Genomic DNA, 19,225 nt, shown 5'->3' on the forward strand with positions numbered 1-19,225 from the left:
ACAGCTTCTTGTTTCTGTTATTCCCAAATGTTGTTCAATGGCAGGGGTCCTGCATACACCAAGGTCGATCATCCATATCCAACTGCCTTCTCTCCATTGCATCACTTCAGCCCCTTGTCTCAATTCCAAGAAATAGTCAGCACCTGTGGCCTGGCATAAGGCCTTTTGTTGCTGACTGCCTGCCATATTCAGTAAGAGCCTGACATATTCAGATGTCTGCACTCCATTCCACTCCAGGCAAGTGTGTCAGGAGGCAAACTGGCCACAACTTTTCAATTTTTTCTTTTGGCTCAGCCCTAGCTGACCTAATCTATGGTAGTGATCACCTCTCCTCAAATAGCTTGGGAGACAACTTGGTCAGAAGGACATGTTGGGCTAAAGGCCTTGTTTCCTATGCTGAAACTCTAATTGCAACCAACTTGATGGACCAAGTTGGGACTTCCTGTGCTGTATCAAACTGCGATTCCATTTTCGGTTTGATAGCTCAGTGGTCAGAGCACTGGACTTGTAAACAAGGGGTCACGAGTTCATTCCTTGCTGGCGCCTCATTTCAGTGAGGGGAGCTGGACAAAGTGGGTGACAAAGTCCAATAATGGACTCTTTACCAATACTAAGAATAATCTTTGTGCTTACTGCCCAAATCTAGAAGTAGTGAACATTGTGGTTACTTTGTTTCCCACCTCTCTAGCCTAGAGAATTAAGGTTTGAAGTATCATTCTTCTTAGTTACAATGTATTTAAACTTTTCTTCACAGGTTAGCAATTTGAAGAAAATTTTAAAAGGGATTCTGGATTATTATCATGAGGTGAGATGATTTAATTGCTACTTATTGTGACAGATTATATCATATTTTGTATTGTATATAGATATGTTTTTGAAGGAGATAGATTGTGGGGGTAGTGTAGGTCACAAACAAACACAAAACAGATCTCATTTAAAATGCCAGAGCTCTGCTCCAGCCAGACAGTCCAGGCTCCAAGTGCCTTTGCAAAAACTTTGAAGAATGTCTTTTATAGACTTTACAGGTAGGTGTTAATTGGACATGCTGTGGAGAAATGAATTATTGCTATGGAAAGAAACAGCTTAATTGGCTTGGAAGTTTGGCTCTGGGGCTGCAATCTGTCTGAATGCAGTTTGTTGTTCTAAGAAAGTCATGTGGTTTTGCAAGCTGAGTGAGAGAGAGAGAACTGCTTTCTGCAGTCATGGAAAGCTGGCAGCTTGTTGAAACCTCATTTTGAAGATGGGTTGTGAGTTCTGAGTTCAGCCTATTGAAAACCCTTGTGGTCTATACAAGAGAAAATGTCTGGATAGAGTGTTTCACCTGAATAAGGGAAACAAAATGAACTCTGTGGTGACCTGCAGAAGAAGAGGTTATCATTTGGAAAACCCTGATGCAGAAAGTTTCTTTGGCAAGACACTGAAGTGGCTGATCGGAAGGAATCAGTTTGTGTGTGTTCAATAGGCAACAAACCTCTCTTTGAAACCAACAGGAAACTTCCTGAGCCATATTCAATTACCTTTAAGAACCAAAGCTTGGTGAAAATTCATAAATGTTAAATTTTGCACAGTATAAGAATTGCCTGATACCATTGAACTTGGAAGACTGAGAAGTGAGATTGGACTGTGAATCAAAGAACTTTTCTGAACTTACACACACATATTACATGCACATGTGCTTAGAATTAGAAGGGGGTTAAGTTAAGGTTATAGTAATAAGAAAGTTTGATCCTATTTTTATGTTTAAAGAAAACTAAAAGTAACTTTTGTTTAAATAACTATTTGTCTTGGTGAATTTCTATTGCTGTTGGGTTTTGAGGTCCCTTGGGCCCATAACATTATTTTTAATAAAAGTTTAGCAATGATCATCATAAATAGATTTTTTTTTATCTGTAATCTATCAAAAATGGTTAACAGTAATGTAAAAAGGAGCAGTATATAAAATTTCAAATATTCTATGGTGTGCCATTTACATCAAGTCATCAGTAGGCACTTTTAAGATGCAGCATCTGGATAGCCCTCCTGGGACCCAGGTGCGATTAGCGATTACAAACCAGGTACCCCCCGCACATTATATGCGTACGCGCGCTATACCAGAATATTTTTACATGTGGAAACAATGCACACAATTAATAGCGGGCCTGGGAAAGTCAAACCGGCAATTTATAGTGAGCATGGAAATATAGCGAGTATCAGAATATAATAGAGGCAATGAAAGAATGGGCACAATTTATAGCGGGTGTGGGAATGTAATAACAGCAATGAAAGAACACACAATTCATAGTGGGTGTGGAAATTTTGATTTTTGGGAATATCATTTTGTACTGAATGCCATGGTATTCCTAAAAACAGGACATTCAGGCTTGGGCACTGCACCTTATCAATGTTAATTGCCCAGGCCCATCTCTGAGGGAGGAGATTAACATATCAAGTGACTGATTTGAGACAACATTTAGAATTAAAAATCCTACTTAACTCCTGAAGCCTGTCTTTGATCTATTTAATTGATTCTTCTCCAAAGCTTGTTAAGGTGTTGCAGCAGGATATCATCTATATAATGGGTGATTGACACCTCTGGGGGAAATTGCAGGAGATTAACTGTGGCAGATACTGATATGTGCTTTGTCTCATGTCCCATTTAAATGCAAATTGCTTTTGTCAGTCAGAATTTAAAGAATACTACACCTGTGCAATATATGCATGTGCACATTATATGCTTGTGCGCGTTATGAGTTAAAATAAAAAGTCAAAATAATCTTGCATAATTTTAACTGTTTTCAATTCTCTAAATTCTAGTTAGAGTCCCATGAACACAATCTACCATGTATGTTTTATTACAATTTCCATATTATTAAGACTTTTACATGTATGTTTTGACATTTTGATTTTGTGTGCTTACTCCCTACACGTAATTTTTCATTGGAGATGAGAGTTGGTCTTTTCCTTAATCTACTGCAGTTTGAGAGATGAAAACCTTATTATTCTTTGTAATTTCTCTAGGCCTTTTCAAGCAAGCAAAATGCCTGTCTGTAAAGGTGGAGGTTCTCCACCCTTATGCCTAGAGACTTATCTTTCTGAATGCGCCATGGCCAGCTGTGAGGTGCCGAATCCAACCCTTCTCAGGGAAGGATAATCGGCGAAGTTCTGCACTCCACCGCATGGCTTTAACGTACAGCCTCTGTAAGCAGCTGGTTAGGGACGGGCTGAAGACGCCCTCAACCCGCAACCCATCTCCCTACTCACCCCTCTCCCTCCATGACCCCTCAAGGCAGGGGCAGTGGGCAGATGCTGTTACGGCAGCAGGGGCTGATGGGAGCCATCAGGGGGCGGCCGGTGCGAGCTGTGACAGCCTCATCAGGCCACTTCGGCCTTTGGGGCCACTCTCTACAGCTCAAAACATGGCAGAGTAATGGCCGTCTTCCCTACCCATAATCCCCCATGCAGCTGGAATTGTTCTGGGAAACACAGAGCTGTTCCAGCTACATGGGGGATTATGGGTAGGGAAGACGGCTATTGCTCTGCTGTGTATTTATGACGGGTAGCGCTATATACTCGTCACTCCAGCTCTGGAGGGCGCTAAGAGGCGCTGCTTGATGTGAATGTGATGCTGGAAGGTACAATTTATGTTTTCCCTCCGTGCTTGCAGCTGGCCTCCAGGCGGAGGCCTGGCATGAAATGGCCTTCTGCTTCATTCCATCTCCCTGTCACTGCCAGGGATGCAAAAATTCTAGTTTTGTCAATAATGCCTGCAACTCAGAAATTATTAAAAACAAAACTAAATGCCAGAATTAAACTTTAGATAAAGTTTTCTCATATTGTTTGACAATTGAATTCAGGTTTGCAGTCAAGCACCTATTTTGCTTTTAATGTAACAAAGCTCAGGGTTTTCTTTAAATTTTGAATAATAAAAATTTCTTAGTCAGTAATAATTTTGGTGATATTTATACATCTGTCATACTCAACAGACCCAAATCTGAAGACAGCACAATGTAAGGGGATTTTAAAGAAACATTGTACTTGAAGAATATGACTTAAATTTTTACATATTTTCCAGAGTTGACCATTATTTATATTTTTTCCCTGTAAAACCTGAAAAAATACCTTCAACTAGTAATTGATACTGACCACTGTAATAAACGGATTGTGATAATAATCTCCAGGAATTAAAGGGAAGAAATAAGCAAAAAGATTTATTTTATTTTCCACTATATTTCACTTCCAAAAATGTGTTTTACGATGTACATTTATACTCACAAGAATTGTTTTGCACACGGTGTGTATTTGATTTTAATGTCTCAATATCAGCAGGAATTAATTTTTAATACAGCAGGCATAAATGGTGTCGGGTTTTATTTTAATCTGTTTACAGGTGTTGGGACAGCAAATTACTGATTTTCCTCTGCCAGATGTTAATTTGATAGGAGAACATTCAGATGCAGCAGAACTTGGAAGAATGTTACAACTCATTCTTGGCTGTGCTGTCAACTGTGAGCAGAAACAAGGTAAAATTGGACAAGATTACATATTGATATCCTGTTTGATAGACTTTTCCATGTATAGATTGTTCATTGGGTTTAGCAACAGTGATTACAAAGCACAAAGCAAGCAATTTTTGTTTGAAATATTTTGGGATGGCCTGAGAATATGAAAGCCTGATAAATGCATGCCTTTTCTTTAGATTACAGTACACTGAATATAACATTTTTGTTTTGATTAAAATGTTTCGAATGAATAATGGAAAATAATAATCTATAGATAGGAAATGTATAAAGACGTTATACAAGACAACATGACATTTGGAGCATAATAAAGTTTCATAAATATGTAAATTAAGTTAACAAAGAGCAGGCCACTTAAGATGTGAAAAAGAATTTAGTTTGGAAAATGAAGAATGGTAGTTTTACCAGGGAAGTACTTGGAGTTAATTTTCATTGAAGAATATGGGATTGGTAATTGATGGACATGTAAAAGCAATGGAGCAGTCATAGTGGATAACTATGAATAAAGATTTAATACTAAAAATATATAAAAGAAGTTTAAAACAACTTGAATTATTTGGAAATAAGAGAGCTTCTGATATCAATTTTGAAAGCACTTTCAAATTGATTTAGCTATTTTGGCTAATCATATCGCCAAACCAAAAGTCTATTTGTAGCAACTATATTAACCAAAAAATACCAACAAATTAGCTCCTGTTTCTGTTTTTTTAATTATCAATGATATGATAATTAGCTCACATCTATGCTACTACTGTTTGGCCTGCTTGATACATGGAACTTTAGATGACTGATGTCTGTCATTTCTATTCTTAAATCCATGCTACTCCCACCCATCAAGAATTCTCCAACTGTGTTCTTGCTCAACATGTCCACTGTTAGAGGATGTGATGTATTCAAAGTACCGTGTACTTTTATTTGTACTTCAGGCAGCCGGCCTTTTCTCTATTGATAGGTCATCACCTCTGATTGTGGTCTGGAGATGAAGATTCTCACTGATTGTGGTCTGGAGGTGAGGAAATCCATGATCCAATTATACACTGGGGTTTTGAGTCCCAGGTCTTGGAGTTTGCTGATCAGATTTGAGGAGATAATGATGTTAAATGCCAAACTAGTTAATAAAGAGCATCCTGATGAAAGCATCTTTGCTGTCCAGGTGTTCCAGGGCTTTGTGTAGACCCAGTGAGATGGCATTCGCCGTAGACCTGTTGCTACAATAGGCGAACTGGAATGTATCCATGTCGCCACTCAGACAGGAGCTGATGTGCTTCCACACCAGCCTTTCAAAATACTTCATCACTGTTGATGTAAGTGCTACTGGTCAATAGTTGTTAAGGAAGGTTACCACACTCTTCTTGGGCACTGATATGATTCACAGTAAAATCATCTCCCCCACAGCCCTCTTAGTCCCCTGCTCTACTCATTTTACGCCTACGACTGTGGCTTATTACAACAATAACACCATCTACAAATTGGACAACGATACCATGGTAGTGGGTTGTATGAAGAAAGGCAGTGAGTCAGCATAGAGGAGGGAGTTTGAAAACTTGGCACCAACAACAACCTTGCACTCATTAATGTCACCAAAATCAAGAAGCTGATTGTTGGCTTCAGGAAGAGAAGACCAGAGGTATACATTCCTGTGATTATTGGGGGATTAGTGGTGGAGAGGGTGAGCAAATTTAAGTTTTTTGGAGTCACTATCTTGGAGCATCTTTCCTGGACCCAATACACTAATGGATCATGAAGAAAGCCCGTAAGTGTCTCTACTATCCCAGAAGTTTGGTATGACACCAGAAACCCTGGCAAATTTCTACAGATGTGTGGTGGAAAGTATGCTGCCAGCTGCATCGCGGTCTGGTATGGAGACACCAATATCCCTAAGCGTAAAGCCCTCCAAAAGGTAGTGGACACAACCAAGGGCATTATCGGCAAAACCCTCCCCACTATCAAGAACATTTATAGGGAACACTGCTGTTGGAGAGCAGCAGCGATCATCAAGGATTCACACCACCCTGCCCTCACTGCTGTCATCAGGAAAGAGGTATAGGTGCCACAAGACACGCACTAGCAGGTTCAGGAACAGCTACTACCCCTCCACCATCAGACTGCTCAGCAACAAACTCAATAAGAGACTCATTTAAGGACTCTTGCGCACTTTATTGTTTTTTTTTATATGCTCTCTGTATTGCATTTGTCATCTGTTTACAGTTCTCTCTTTGTTTACATGTGTACATTGTGTACAGTTTTTTTTTGCACTACCAATAAATGATAATTCTTCCATGCCCACAGAAAAAGGATCTCAGGGTTATATGTGATGTCATGTATGTACTCTGACAATAAAAGTGAATCATTTATGGGCAGCAATGAGCCATTGTCACTCAAGGTAAAACAGACTAAATCAGAAAAATATGGATTATGAGTAACTTGGGATCAAAAGCTCAAGAGAATCAAATGGTTTTTTTTAAATCAGAAACTGATAGGTTAGAGTTTTAAATGAGAAAGTATAGATGAGAGGCAGAAAATTAAAGTATAAAAGAAGACAGGAGTGAGATGAGGATTGCCTAAAGAAGGCAGGAACATTTTTTTTAAACACTAATAACTGAATATTTATCTAATCTTGTTTTATTTTTCTTGTATGATAATTTAATTGAATTTTAATATATTTAGAAAATGTGTAGCTGCAGCAAACAAGAATTTCAGTGCATTTGGACATTGTACATGTGTGTATAACAAACTCACATCAAGCTGATTGACCTCTGCATATAAAATTACCTGATTTGTAGGACTATTTTGCCATTGGCTAATTTTTGAGCCACAGTTCCTATTCTTCATCTTGCTTGTTTAGTATTGTTGGAATTGATGAGGCCTTAAATTTCATGCTGGTGCAGAAATCTTCATAGGAATCTGACAGAGGTAATTTGGCCAGAGTATTAAATGAACTACCATATATTGCGGCATATAAGTCGACCGTTGAAAACTTCAAAAAGCACTTAAAAATCAGGGGTTGTCTTATACACCAGATACAAAAATGAGACCTTCAATTCAACAAAAAAAAATAGACGACCTGAAGCACCTTCCTACTGCTACACTGCCGATCCCCAACACCACCCCACCTCTGCTGTAACCCACCCAGACATTTTACAGTTGTAGAGACTGAGGTCCCTGCTACTGCTCGGGAACCAGTGCCCCCCAAGGCCGACATGTAGCTGTGGTTCCTACACAGAGCACACTTGGGCAGCGAGGTGACTTCTTCGATGTGGACGGCATCGCACCCGATGTTGAGAATGGAGTCGCTGTCACCAACTCTGGCTGCAGGTGATGCTGAAGACTTGGACCCATCACCAGAAGCAAAATTTTTTAAAAACTTTTTTTACTTGCTTAATTTACAGATTTGTTAGTTGGCAATTGGGGTGTTGTAACAATGTTTGGGTTGTTGCTGGGAAGCCCAGATACCAGTTTACAGCACAAACCTTGCAGAAAATTGGGGGGGGGTGGGGGGGGGGTGGGGGGTCCTTCTTTTAAGCCTGATCTATGATAAAAACATGAAAATGAGGCTTAAAATGAGGAACAGTCCTATCTGAAGGTCGACTTATTAGCCAAAATGTATGGTAGTTTGTTAAGTATAAGTAAATGAAGAGGTCTCATTTCTTTCCAATGACAAAGAAGGAGGTCATTCAACCATCATGTCGTATTTGCAGTTAGAATATTCCCATCAGTTCCATTGTCCAATTTACATTCAAGTTCGTTTATTCTCATCTGACTGTATATGTACAACCAAACAAAAATGCATTCCTCCAGACCATGATGCACACATACATATACATTTCTCATACAACATAACAATCACATATATACATAAAAATACTATAAAATAAATGTAAATATTTTGGATAATTTGCTCAGTTTTGTTTATAAGAGACCCAAGGTTCATCAATCTCACAACCCGCGGGAAGAAGCTTTTTCCCAGCTTGGCAGTACTGATTTAGATGCTCTTGTACCTCCTTCCTGATAGTAGTAGGTCAAAGGTACTGTGTGTTGGATGGTAGGTGCCTCAAAGAATGTTGGATTCTTTGATCCTCAATGAATCCGGTCAGGTGGCTGATCTCTTGGTGGGGAAGCATATTGGTGAGAGAGACCACAACTCCCTGAGGAGAGTTCAGGGAGCTAGGTGATAGGTTGAAGGACAGGACTTCCAGGGTTGTGAGCTCAGGATTGCTACCTGTGCCACGTGCTGATGAGGTTAGAAATAGGAGGATAATGCAGCTTAACATGTGGCTTAACCTAGTGCAGGAGGGAGAGATTCGGGTTTCTGGATCATTGGGCTCTCTTCAAGGAAGATGGGACCTGTTCCAACAGGACAATTTGCATCTGAACTGGAGGGGGACTAATATCCTTGCAGGAAGGTTTACTAGTGTTGCTTCAGTGAGTTTAAACTAGATTTGCAGGGGGAGGGGAACCAGAGTGTCAGAGACATGCACCTTTAGAAGTCAATGGGTTGAACATGGTGGAAGTTATCAGGTGCACCTATTTCAATGCAAGGAGTAGTGTAGGAAAGATAGATGAGCTTAGAGTCTGGATTGGCACTTAAAATTATGACATTGTGGCCATTAGTGAAACTTGGTTGCAAGAAGGGCAGGACTGGCAGCTCCATGTTCTGGGCTTCCATTTCTTTAGACGTGAAAGAATGGGCGAGATGAAAGGGGGAGGAGTGGTATTGCTCGTCAGTGAAAATATCACATCTCCTACTGAGGCTATATGGGTGGAGCTGAGGAACAAGAAAGGTATGACCACACTTAGGGGTTGTATTATAAACCACCCAATAATCAGATAGAATTGAAGGAGTAAATCTGTTTAGAGAGATTGCAGACAGTTGCAGGAAACATAAGGTTATGATAATAGGAGATTTTAACTTTCCACTTTTGACTGGGAGTCCAATATTGTAAAAGGGTTGGATGATTTGGTTTTTGTCAATGTGTTTAGGGAAGTTTTCTAAATCATTATATAGAGGTGCAAACCGGAGAGAGTGCAATACTGGATCTCCTATTAGTGAACGAGACAGATGAAAGAAGTATATATGGGGGAATATTTTGTTTCCAGTCTTTATGATGCCATTAATTTCATGTTAATTATGAAGAAGGATAGGGTCTGGGCCTTGGGTTGAGATTCTAGATTGGAGAAAGGCCAATTTTGAGCAAATGAGAAAGGATTTAGTGTGCATGGATTGCAATAAGTTGTTTTCAGGAAAGGATGTACGCGGTAAGTGGAGAACCTTCAAAGGTGAAATCTTGAGAGTACAGAATTTGTATGTTACTGTCAGGATTAAAGGCAAGGTTAACAGGCATAGGGAACCTTGGTTTCTGAGGGATATTGTGGATCTGGTTTGGAAGAAGAGAAAGGTGTATAGCAGGTATAGGCAGCATGGATTAAATGAGGTTTTTAATTTGAGGAGTATTAAAACATGCGACACAAACCTCGAAAGAAATCAGGAAGACAAAAAAAAAAGACATGGCTTTGGCAGACAATGTGAAAGGAAATCCTCGGGGTTTCTATAAGTATATTAAGAGCAAAAGGATAGTAAGGGACAAAGTTGGTTGCCTTAAAGAACAGAGTGATCGGCTTTGTATGGAACCAAGAGATGGGGGAGATCTTGAATGTTTTTTGTTTCATCAGTATTCACTCAGGAAACAGGCACACAGTCATGGGAAGTAAGTAAAACAAGCATGGAACCTATTCAGATTAAAGAGGAGGTTGTGCTTGCTGTCTTAAAGTACATAAGGGTGGATAAGTCCCCAGGGCCTAACAAGATACTCTCTCAGACCATGAGGGAGGCTAGTATAGCAATTGCAGGTGCAGGGGCTCTGGCAGAAATATTTAAAATGTCCTTAGCCACAGGTGTGGTGCTGTAGGATTGGAGGATAGCTCACGTTGTTCTGTGTTTTAAAAAAAGGCTCCAAAAGTAATCCTGGAAATTATAGGCCAGTGAGCCTGACATCAATTGTTGGTAAATTATTAGAAGATGTTCTAAGAGATTAGATATACAATTATTTGGACAACCAGAAAATTATTAGGGATAGTCAACATGCCTTTGTGCATGGTAGGTCATGTTTAACCTATCTTGTATAATTTTTTGAGGAGGTTACCAGGAGAGTTTATGAAGGAAAGGCTGTGGATGTTGTCTACATGGACTTTAGTAAGGTCTTTGACAAGGTCCCACATGGGAGGTTAGTCATCAAAGTTCAGACGCTAGGTGCTCATGGTGAAGTTGTAAACTGGATTCAACAATGGGTGGACGGGAGAAGCCAGAGATTAGTGTTGGATGATTTCTTCTCAGACTGGAGGCCTGTGACTTGTGGTGTGCCTCAGGGACCGGTGCTGGGACAATTGTTGTTTGTCATCTTTATCAATGATCTGTATGATAATGTTGTAAATTGGATCAGCAAGTTTGCAGATGACACTAAGATTGGAGGCATTGTGGACAGAAAAGAAGATTTTCAAAGCTTGCAGAGGAATCTGGACCAGCTGGAAAAATGGACAGAGAAAAAAGAAAAATGGCAGATGGAATTTAATGCAGACGAGTATGAGGTGTTGAGTTTTGGAAGGACAAACCATGAAAGGACATACATGGTGAATGGTAGAGCACTGAGGAGTGTGGTAGAATAAAGTAACCTGGGAATACAGTTGCACAAGTCCCTGAAATTGGTGTCATATATGGATAGGGTGGTAAGGAGAGCTTTTGGCAAATTGGCCTTCATAAATGAAAGTATTAAGTATAAAAGCTAGCATGTTGTGGTAAAGTTGTATAAGACATTGGTGAGGGCAAATTTGGAGTATTGTGTGCAGTTTTGACCACCTGACTACAGGAACGATATCAATAAGATAGAAAGAGTGCAGAGAAGATTTACTAGGATGTTGCCCAGACTTCAGGAATTGAGTTAAAGAGAAAGGTTAAACAGGTTAGGACTTTATTCCCTGGAGCATAGGAGAATGAGGGAAGATTTGATAGAGGTATTTAAAATTATGAGGGGGATAGACAGAGTAAATATAGATAGGCATTTTTGCCACTGAGGATAGGTGAGATACAAACCAGAGGACATAAGAGTTGTCTGTGGAGGAAATGTGGTCTCCTTGTCTGGAATGTGTGTATTGCGGGTGGTCACATGTCCTCCCCATTTGGAATGTATTCAGAAGTCACATCACTTGTCAGTTAAGGTTGGACTCTGGCCACTAATTAGTGTACACCTTGCTGTTGGCTAATTCAAATCACTCAGTGACACTATTGGCTAGACACACAGATTAGCGCTGTATTTAGCACCAGCACAGAACACATTTCTCTCCCTCTGCCTCGTGATGAAAGCCCTGGACACTGGTCCATACCAGGTTGCTACTGTGGACGTCGCTTGGAAAGGTTGCGGTAAGTTGAGCCATAGTGTTGCTATAGATCAATACTTGAATTAGAGCTGCACCTCCCAACAATCAAGGGTCCAGGAGTGTCTGTGTGTTCTAGAGCCATTTCCCAACAATTAGTGATTCAGGAGGGTGTGTATTACCCCTTGTTATAGTGTGCGAATGTCAGCACCACCTGTGTGAATTAGTAATTGTATACTGTTCAGCGTTTTCCCACACTCTTCTATAAATTGTGTTAATAAAAGCTACGTGTGATTGCAAGCCCTTGTGTCCAGACTCATCTCTCTGTGAACCCACAGGATCTGATCCTTTTTCTTAACACAGCAATTGGCACTGTGAGCAGGATTCAAAGTGTTACAACTGGGCACAGGTGGAATTTTAACCATATAAAAGTGGGAGATTGTTTTGATAAATGTGTGTTGAGTGTCCTGTCGGGTGCATGATTTATTCTGTACCTGTTCACTAACGGGGACAGCAGGAGGCAACCCACAAGTAGGAAAGGGATCCCAGGGTCGGCTTTTAAATCCACAGGTGGACTGATAACCGTCAGGGGCTCCGTTTGGCAGCGTGGCTGGCAAACCACAGCAGGCCAGCCGATTGGGTCGACAGGTTGGACCCCCACAGGCAGATAGGGTACCCTGTGGACTCCCTTCTGGAGGAATTGAGGTTTCCTGAGAGCAGGGAGAGTAGTGGGCAAGCTCTATGATTACTAATATCCCTTCTGAGGCCACAGTGGTATATCACATCAGAATTAATCAGCAGTGTGCTCTGAATATTGAATAAAGAGAATCCATGACCACTGAGTGCAGGTCCATACTGGATGCACTGGAAGCTGCTAAGGGATGCACAAGCCACATCGAGGCTGCCTGTTGATCTGGCTTGCAGGATAACCTGGTTAAGGTCAGGGTGTTCATTATGCATGGGGAGGAGAGTGAGCTATGGTTGGGGGATAGGGATGTGTGGATAGCCAATGATGAGTTTGCGGAGGCTGAGTCCGATTACACATGCGAAATTCACTCTCACCCACCACTACTAAAACATCCCAGAGATCTTGCATGCCCGGCCAGTGACCACATTGTTCCAGGACCACCTAGAGGCTCAGCAAAATGGGGACAGTGTTGAGAATGGTGAGGGACTGAGCAAATGGGAAATGGACCGGTGTGAGGTTATAGTGAAAGAGTACTCCACCACGAAATTGGCTGCGCTGGCAGACAGATACCACCAGCGGTCAGGTGAGCACCTAACCACCTGGCTATTCTGGTTGTGGGATGAAGGGGCCCCCCATAATCTGCCTGTCCCATCTAGAGACTGGCAGTTTGGGTAGCCACTGGGCACAGCACTCAGTCGATAACTCCCTGCGCGGTGCGGGAATAGATTGTATCTGTTTCAATGGCATCTCCAGGAATACTTTGAAAAGGACCCGCAAAAACTTACATCTCCCCCGCTCACCGTGTTTACCCCCCCCCCCCCCCCCCCCCTCATGCAGGCGGCTTCTCCCCCACCTGAGATGCTCCCTGGTGAGAAAAAAAATCTTTCTTATGCGGCATGAAATGGTCAACAAAGGCATCCTGTCGCAATAGAAGCCCCCTGCTGTTTGGAACAATGTGCACCCTGCCCCATTAGTTGGAGGCCAGGGTCTCTGGCAGATTCTCTCAGCAGTCCTATCCCACCTGGAGGACCTGAGGCCATATATCCCAATGGCCATTCACGAGGAAAAGGGAAATACCCAGTGCTGGATGGCACTAGTTGACACCAGGGCAGTTCACACAATTATCCCTGGGAATCCTGGTGGGGTGGATGGGGTCCCAAAGTCAATATAGAGGGGCTAGCGGGTTCCATCCTCTCCGCAAGAGAGGTCGCTCTTGACCTCTCCATCGGTAAAGAGCCTCTTCTCCTGGTAGCAGCCTCACCTGACTACATTCTTGGAATGAATGTACTCGAGGGCAGTCACCAAGCCAGCAAAAGGAAATTCATCTTTGGGGTCGAAGGAAAGGCGGTGGATGTTGTCTAAATGGACTTTGGTGCTATGTGGGAAGTTAGGAAGGTTCAGACGCGTGGTATTCATGGTGAAGTAGAGAACTGGATTCGACAATAGCTGAACGGGAGAAGCCAGAGAATTGTGGTGGATGATTGCTTTTCAGACTGGAGGCCTGTGACTAGTAGTGTGCCTCAGGGATAGGTGCTGGGAACATTGTTGTATGTCATCCATATCAGTGAGCTGGATAATAATGTAAATTGGATCAGCAAGTTTACAGATGACACTAAAGCCCCTTTCACACTTGCATCCTACTAAGTTGGCTGTTCAGTGTCTTGGGATAGGAATGGGGGTTTGGCTTTTCACACTTGACCACTCCTAATCTGATCTCTGAACGTTTTCACATTTGCAAGGAGCCATCCCCAGGGTTTGGACTGTTCTACCTTCTACTGGCGACGAGTGATGGTGGACCTGCCCTTAATCCTGATCAATGTATTATGATCTTATATTTGAATGAAATTAATCATGCCTAATTATAACATAATTTTTAAGCTTTATGTACAGCACAATATGAGCCCTTCAGCCACTGTTGTTGTTATGCCGACCTATATAAACCTTTATAAGGGACCGTAGGAAAGTGCTAGCAATAAATAGCAATAGTGGACAATTTTTAAACAGGGTGGGAAAATTGGTAGGTGTTATAGTGCACAATTTATATAGAATGGAAAAGTTTGTAGCACTATTGCGAACAAATTAAACAGCATGGGAAAATTGGTAGCACTATTGCGTACAATTTATTAATACCATGGGGAAAGGCGATGGGAGACCTGCCCTCCCAGAATTCTATGTGGCAGGGCATTCATTGAGGGGTTTCTCCGCCACATGGCATTCTGGGAAGTCAAGTCCCCCATTGCTTTTTTCCCATGGTCTTTATAAATTGTGCACTATAGTGCTACCAATTTTACAACGGTGTTTAAAAATTGTCTGCTATTGTGATTTATTGCTATTTATTTCATCTCTTTCTCTCTCTCTCTCTCTCTCTCTCTCTCCCCCCTTTCCGCTGCGAATTTCCCATGGTAAACTTTATACCTTCATTTTAATCTTTTCTTCCTTCATGTGCACTCTCTCTTCCACAATTCAATTGCCCATTTCACATTTGCCTGATTGCCGTGCCGGCATCTGCATATGCCAGGGATTGTTCTAGCAGTTGAGGCTGTCAATCCGTGATGTGAGATGACGTTATCTGACACTGGCGTTGAGCTGATTTTGCTTTCACACTAGGCACTTTAACGGCTGATTGGCAGTTAATTCCTGGGATCATTTGCAAATGTGAAAGAGGCTTAAGATTGGAGGCGTTATGGACAGTGAAGGAAGTTTCAAAGCTTGCAAAGGGCTCTGGACCAGCTGGAAAAATGGGCTGAAAAATGACAGATGGAATTTAATGCAGACAAGTGTGAGGTGTTGCATTTTGGAAGGACAAGACAAGAAATGGTAGGGCACTGAGGGGTGTGGCAGAACAGAGGGATCTGGGAATACAGATACATAATTCCCTGTAAGTTACATCACAGATAGATGGGGTTGTGAAGAGAGCTTTTGGCCTGTTGGCCTTTATAAATCAAAGTATTGAGTACAGGAGTTGGGATGTTATATAAAAGTTGTATAAGACATTGGTGAGGCCAAATTTGGAGCATTGTGTGCAATTCTGGTCACCTAACAACAGGAAAGATATCAATAACTGAGTTATAGTGAAAGGTTAAGCAGGTGAGGACTTTATTCCCTGGAGTGTTGAAGAATGAGCAGAGACTTGATAGAAATATTTAAAATTATAAGGGTGATAGACAGTAAATATATGTAGACTTTTTTTCCCCACTGAGGGTAGGTGAGATACAAACTAGAGGACATGGGTTAAGAGTGAAAGGGAAAGGTTTAGGGGGAACATGAGGGGGATCTTTTTGACACAGAGTGGTGGGAATGTGGAATGAGTTGCCAACTGAAATGGTGAATGAGGGTGCAATTTTTAAATATGAGAAATTTGGGAAGGTCTATGGATGGGAGAAGTTTGGAGGCCTGTGGACTATTTGCAGGTCAGTGGAACTAGGCAAAAAAAAATGGTTTGGCACAGACTAGAAGGGCCAAAGGGGCCTGTTTCTGTGCTCAAATGTTCTATGGACAAACCAGAAGGCTTCTTTGGCTTGGCTTCGCGGACGAAGATTTATGGAGGGGGTAAAAGTCCACGTCAGCTGCAGGCTCGTTTGTGGCTGACAAGTCCGATGTGGGATAGGCAGACACGGTTGCAGCGGCTGCAGGGGAAAATTGGTTGGTTGGGGTTGGGTGTTGGGTTTTTCCTCCTTTGCTTTTTGTCAGTGAGGTGGGCTCTGCGGTCTTCTTCAAAGGAGGTTGCTGCCCGCCAAACTGTGAGGCGCCAAGATGCACGGTTTGAGGCGATATCAGCCCACTGGCGGTGGTCAATGTGGCAGGCACCAAGAGATTTCTTTAGGCAGTCCTTGTACCTTTTCTTTGGTGCACCTCTGTCACGGTGGCCAGTGGAGAGCTCGCCATATAACACGATCTTGGGAAGGCGATGGTCCTCCATTCTGGAGACGTGACCCACCCAGCGCAGCTGGATCTTCAGCAGCGTGGACTCGATGCTGTCGACCTCTGCCATCTTGAGTACTTCGACGTTAGGGATGAAAGCGCTCCAATGGATGTTGAGGATGGAGCGGAGACAACGCTGGTGGAAGCGTTCTAGGAGCCATAGGTGATGCCGGTAGAGGACCCATGATTCAGAGCCGAACAGGAGTGTGGGTATGACAACGGCTCTGTATATGCTTATCTTTGTGAGGTTTTTCAGTTGGTTGTTTTTCCAGACTCTTTTGTGTAGTCTTCCAAAGGCGCTATTTGCCTTGGCGAGGGACTTGGGGGTCCAAATCCCTACATCCATGAAGGTCGCCATGTAGGCTGATAGGATAGTTAAGAAGGCCTATGGGATGTTGGGCTTCAATGATAGTTGGATTGAGTTCAAGAGGTCATGTTGAAACTTTTCAAATCTCTAGTGAGACTACACTTGGAGTATTGTGTTCAGTTCTGGTCACCTCATTATAGGAACGATGTGGAAGCTGAGGAGAGGGTACAGAGGATGTTGCCTGGGGAGGGAATGATTCATCTTTGTCCCCGGTTCAGAGACATACTATCTCTTTCACCTCTCTCTTCAAGAGCCATGTGATTTTACTTAAATGGAAGGATGTTGCCCTGCCCACTCATGATCAATGGTTGCATGACATCATGTCTTGTTTGAATATGAAAAAGATTCATTAATCAATTAATAATACAGATAAAAGATCTAAGGTGCTGTGAGGGTCATTTATGACACATTTTTTTATTTAACATTTCACTTCAATGTAATTGAATTGGCTGACTAGAATCTTTTCCATGTTCTTTTTCACTTTTTTCTCTACCTTTGTTTTTCCTTTATTGTTAATCATATATAGCATCTGGCAATGCTGTTAGGGAGGGGTATTGAGTTTTTTGTTTTGTCTCTCATTTTTTGTTATTTTCCTTTTTTCTTTATTCTCTTTTTTTATTTCCTTTTTATTATTAGTTCTCTTTCTTAAATAAATTATTTGGAATATGTATTATGGATATGTCTTACAATTTACATTGGCTTTTGATATACTGATTGTTTTATTAATTATGTTTAACTATCCATATCTATTTATTATATTTTATTAGTATTATAAAGGGAAAGATTCCATTATTATCACATAATACTACATTTAGAATGTAACATACATGAAATTCTTTAACTTTTGTCTACCATAAGGCAGATAGTCGCCACTTTGTCCAGCATCCGTCACATAACCTTTTTTATTAAAATTATTAAAAATATTTTTAAAAGTTAAAGAAAGGATGTTGCCTGGATTGAAAAATAAATCTTATGAAGCAAGGTTAGCAGGGTTGGGACTTTTTCTTTAGAGCAAAAGGAGGATGAAAGGAGTTTTAATAGAGGTCATTAAGATTCTGAGAGGCATAGATAGAGTGGTCAGCCAGCACTTTTTGTCAGGGCAGGAATAGCAAACACCAAAGGACGTGTGTACAAAGTGAAGGGAGGGAAGTTTATGGGAGACAGAGTTGTGGGTGCTTGGATTGTCTTGCTAGGATGTTGGTGAATGCTGAAACACTAGGGGCATTTAAGAAACTCTTAGGCACATCAGCCAGCTCCCCACCATGATTACCAGCCCCCCCACATCTCCATCGGGCACACAAAACTCAAAACGGTCAACCAGTTTACCTATCTCGGCTGCACCATTTCATCAGATGCAAGGATCGACAATGAGATAGACAACAGACTCGCCAAGGCAAATAGCGCCTTTGGAAGACTACACAAAAGAGTCTGGAAAAACAACCAACTGAAAAACCTCACAAAGATAAGCGTATACAGAGCCGTTGTCATACCCACACTCCTGTTCGGCTCCGAATCATGGGTCCTCTACCGGCACCACCTACGGCTCCTAGAACGCTTCCACCAGCGTTGTCTCCGCTCCATCCTCAACATCCATTGGAGCGCTTACATCCCTAACGTCGAAGTACTCGAGATGGCAGAGGTCGACAGCATCGAGTCCACGCTGCTGAAGATCCAGCTGCGCTGGATGGGTCACGTCTCCAGAATGGAGGACCATCGCCTTCCCAAGATCGTGTTATATGGCGAGCTCTCCACTGGCCACCGTGACAGAGGTGCACCAAAGAAAAGGTACAAGGACTGCCTAAAGAAATCTCTTGGTGCCTGCCACATTGACCACCGCCAGTGGGCTGATAACGCCTCAAACCATGCATCTTGGCGCCTCACAGTTTGGCGGGCAGCAACCTCCTTTGAAGAAGACCGCAGAGCCCACCTCACTGACAAAAGGCAAAGGAGGAAAAACCCAACACCCAACCCCAACCAACCAATTTTCCCCTGCAACCGCTGCAATCGTGTCTGCCTGTCCCGCATCGGACTTGTCAGCCACAAACGAGCCTGCAGCTGACGTTGACTTTTTACCCCCTCCATAAATCTTCGTCCGCGAAGCCAAGCCAAAGAAAGAAGGCACATGAATGAAAGAAAAATAAAGGCAAACGAGTTCAGGACAGTTTAGTACTTTTTTTAAGGAATATGTAGTTCGGCACAGCATCGAAGGCTGAACAGCCTGAACTGCACTGTAGTGTTCTATGTTCTATTTAAGCAAAGCTCCCAGTGAATATTGCCAAAAGAGGAAAAGTAGTTTTCCATTAATCTTCTCTGCTGTTTTAATGATACTCTCTATTGACCTGGTCCGATGTTTTGCAGCTAGTATACCACGCAATGATGCATCCACTC

At 42.0% G+C, this 19,225-nt stretch overlaps 1 protein-coding gene across 8 annotated transcripts in view; it reads left to right on the forward strand.

Annotated features, from left to right (window-relative positions):
- Nucleotides 1-19,225, forward strand: part of hook3 (hook microtubule-tethering protein 3) — a 149,358-nt gene that overhangs the window by 32,334 nt on the left and 97,799 nt on the right. For all 8 annotated transcript variants that reach the window (XM_069925886.1, XM_069925887.1, XM_069925885.1 and 5 more), the window contains exons 4-5: nt 755-805; nt 4,367-4,499. In XM_069925886.1, coding sequence (XP_069781987.1) covers nt 755-805; nt 4,367-4,499 — 184 coding nt within the window. The remainder of the gene's footprint in view (nt 1-754; nt 806-4,366; nt 4,500-19,225) is intronic.

Source organism: Narcine bancroftii, chromosome 3 (genome assembly GCF_036971445.1).
Source record: "Narcine bancroftii isolate sNarBan1 chromosome 3, sNarBan1.hap1, whole genome shotgun sequence".
NCBI lineage: Eukaryota > Metazoa > Chordata > Chondrichthyes > Torpediniformes > Narcinidae > Narcine > Narcine bancroftii.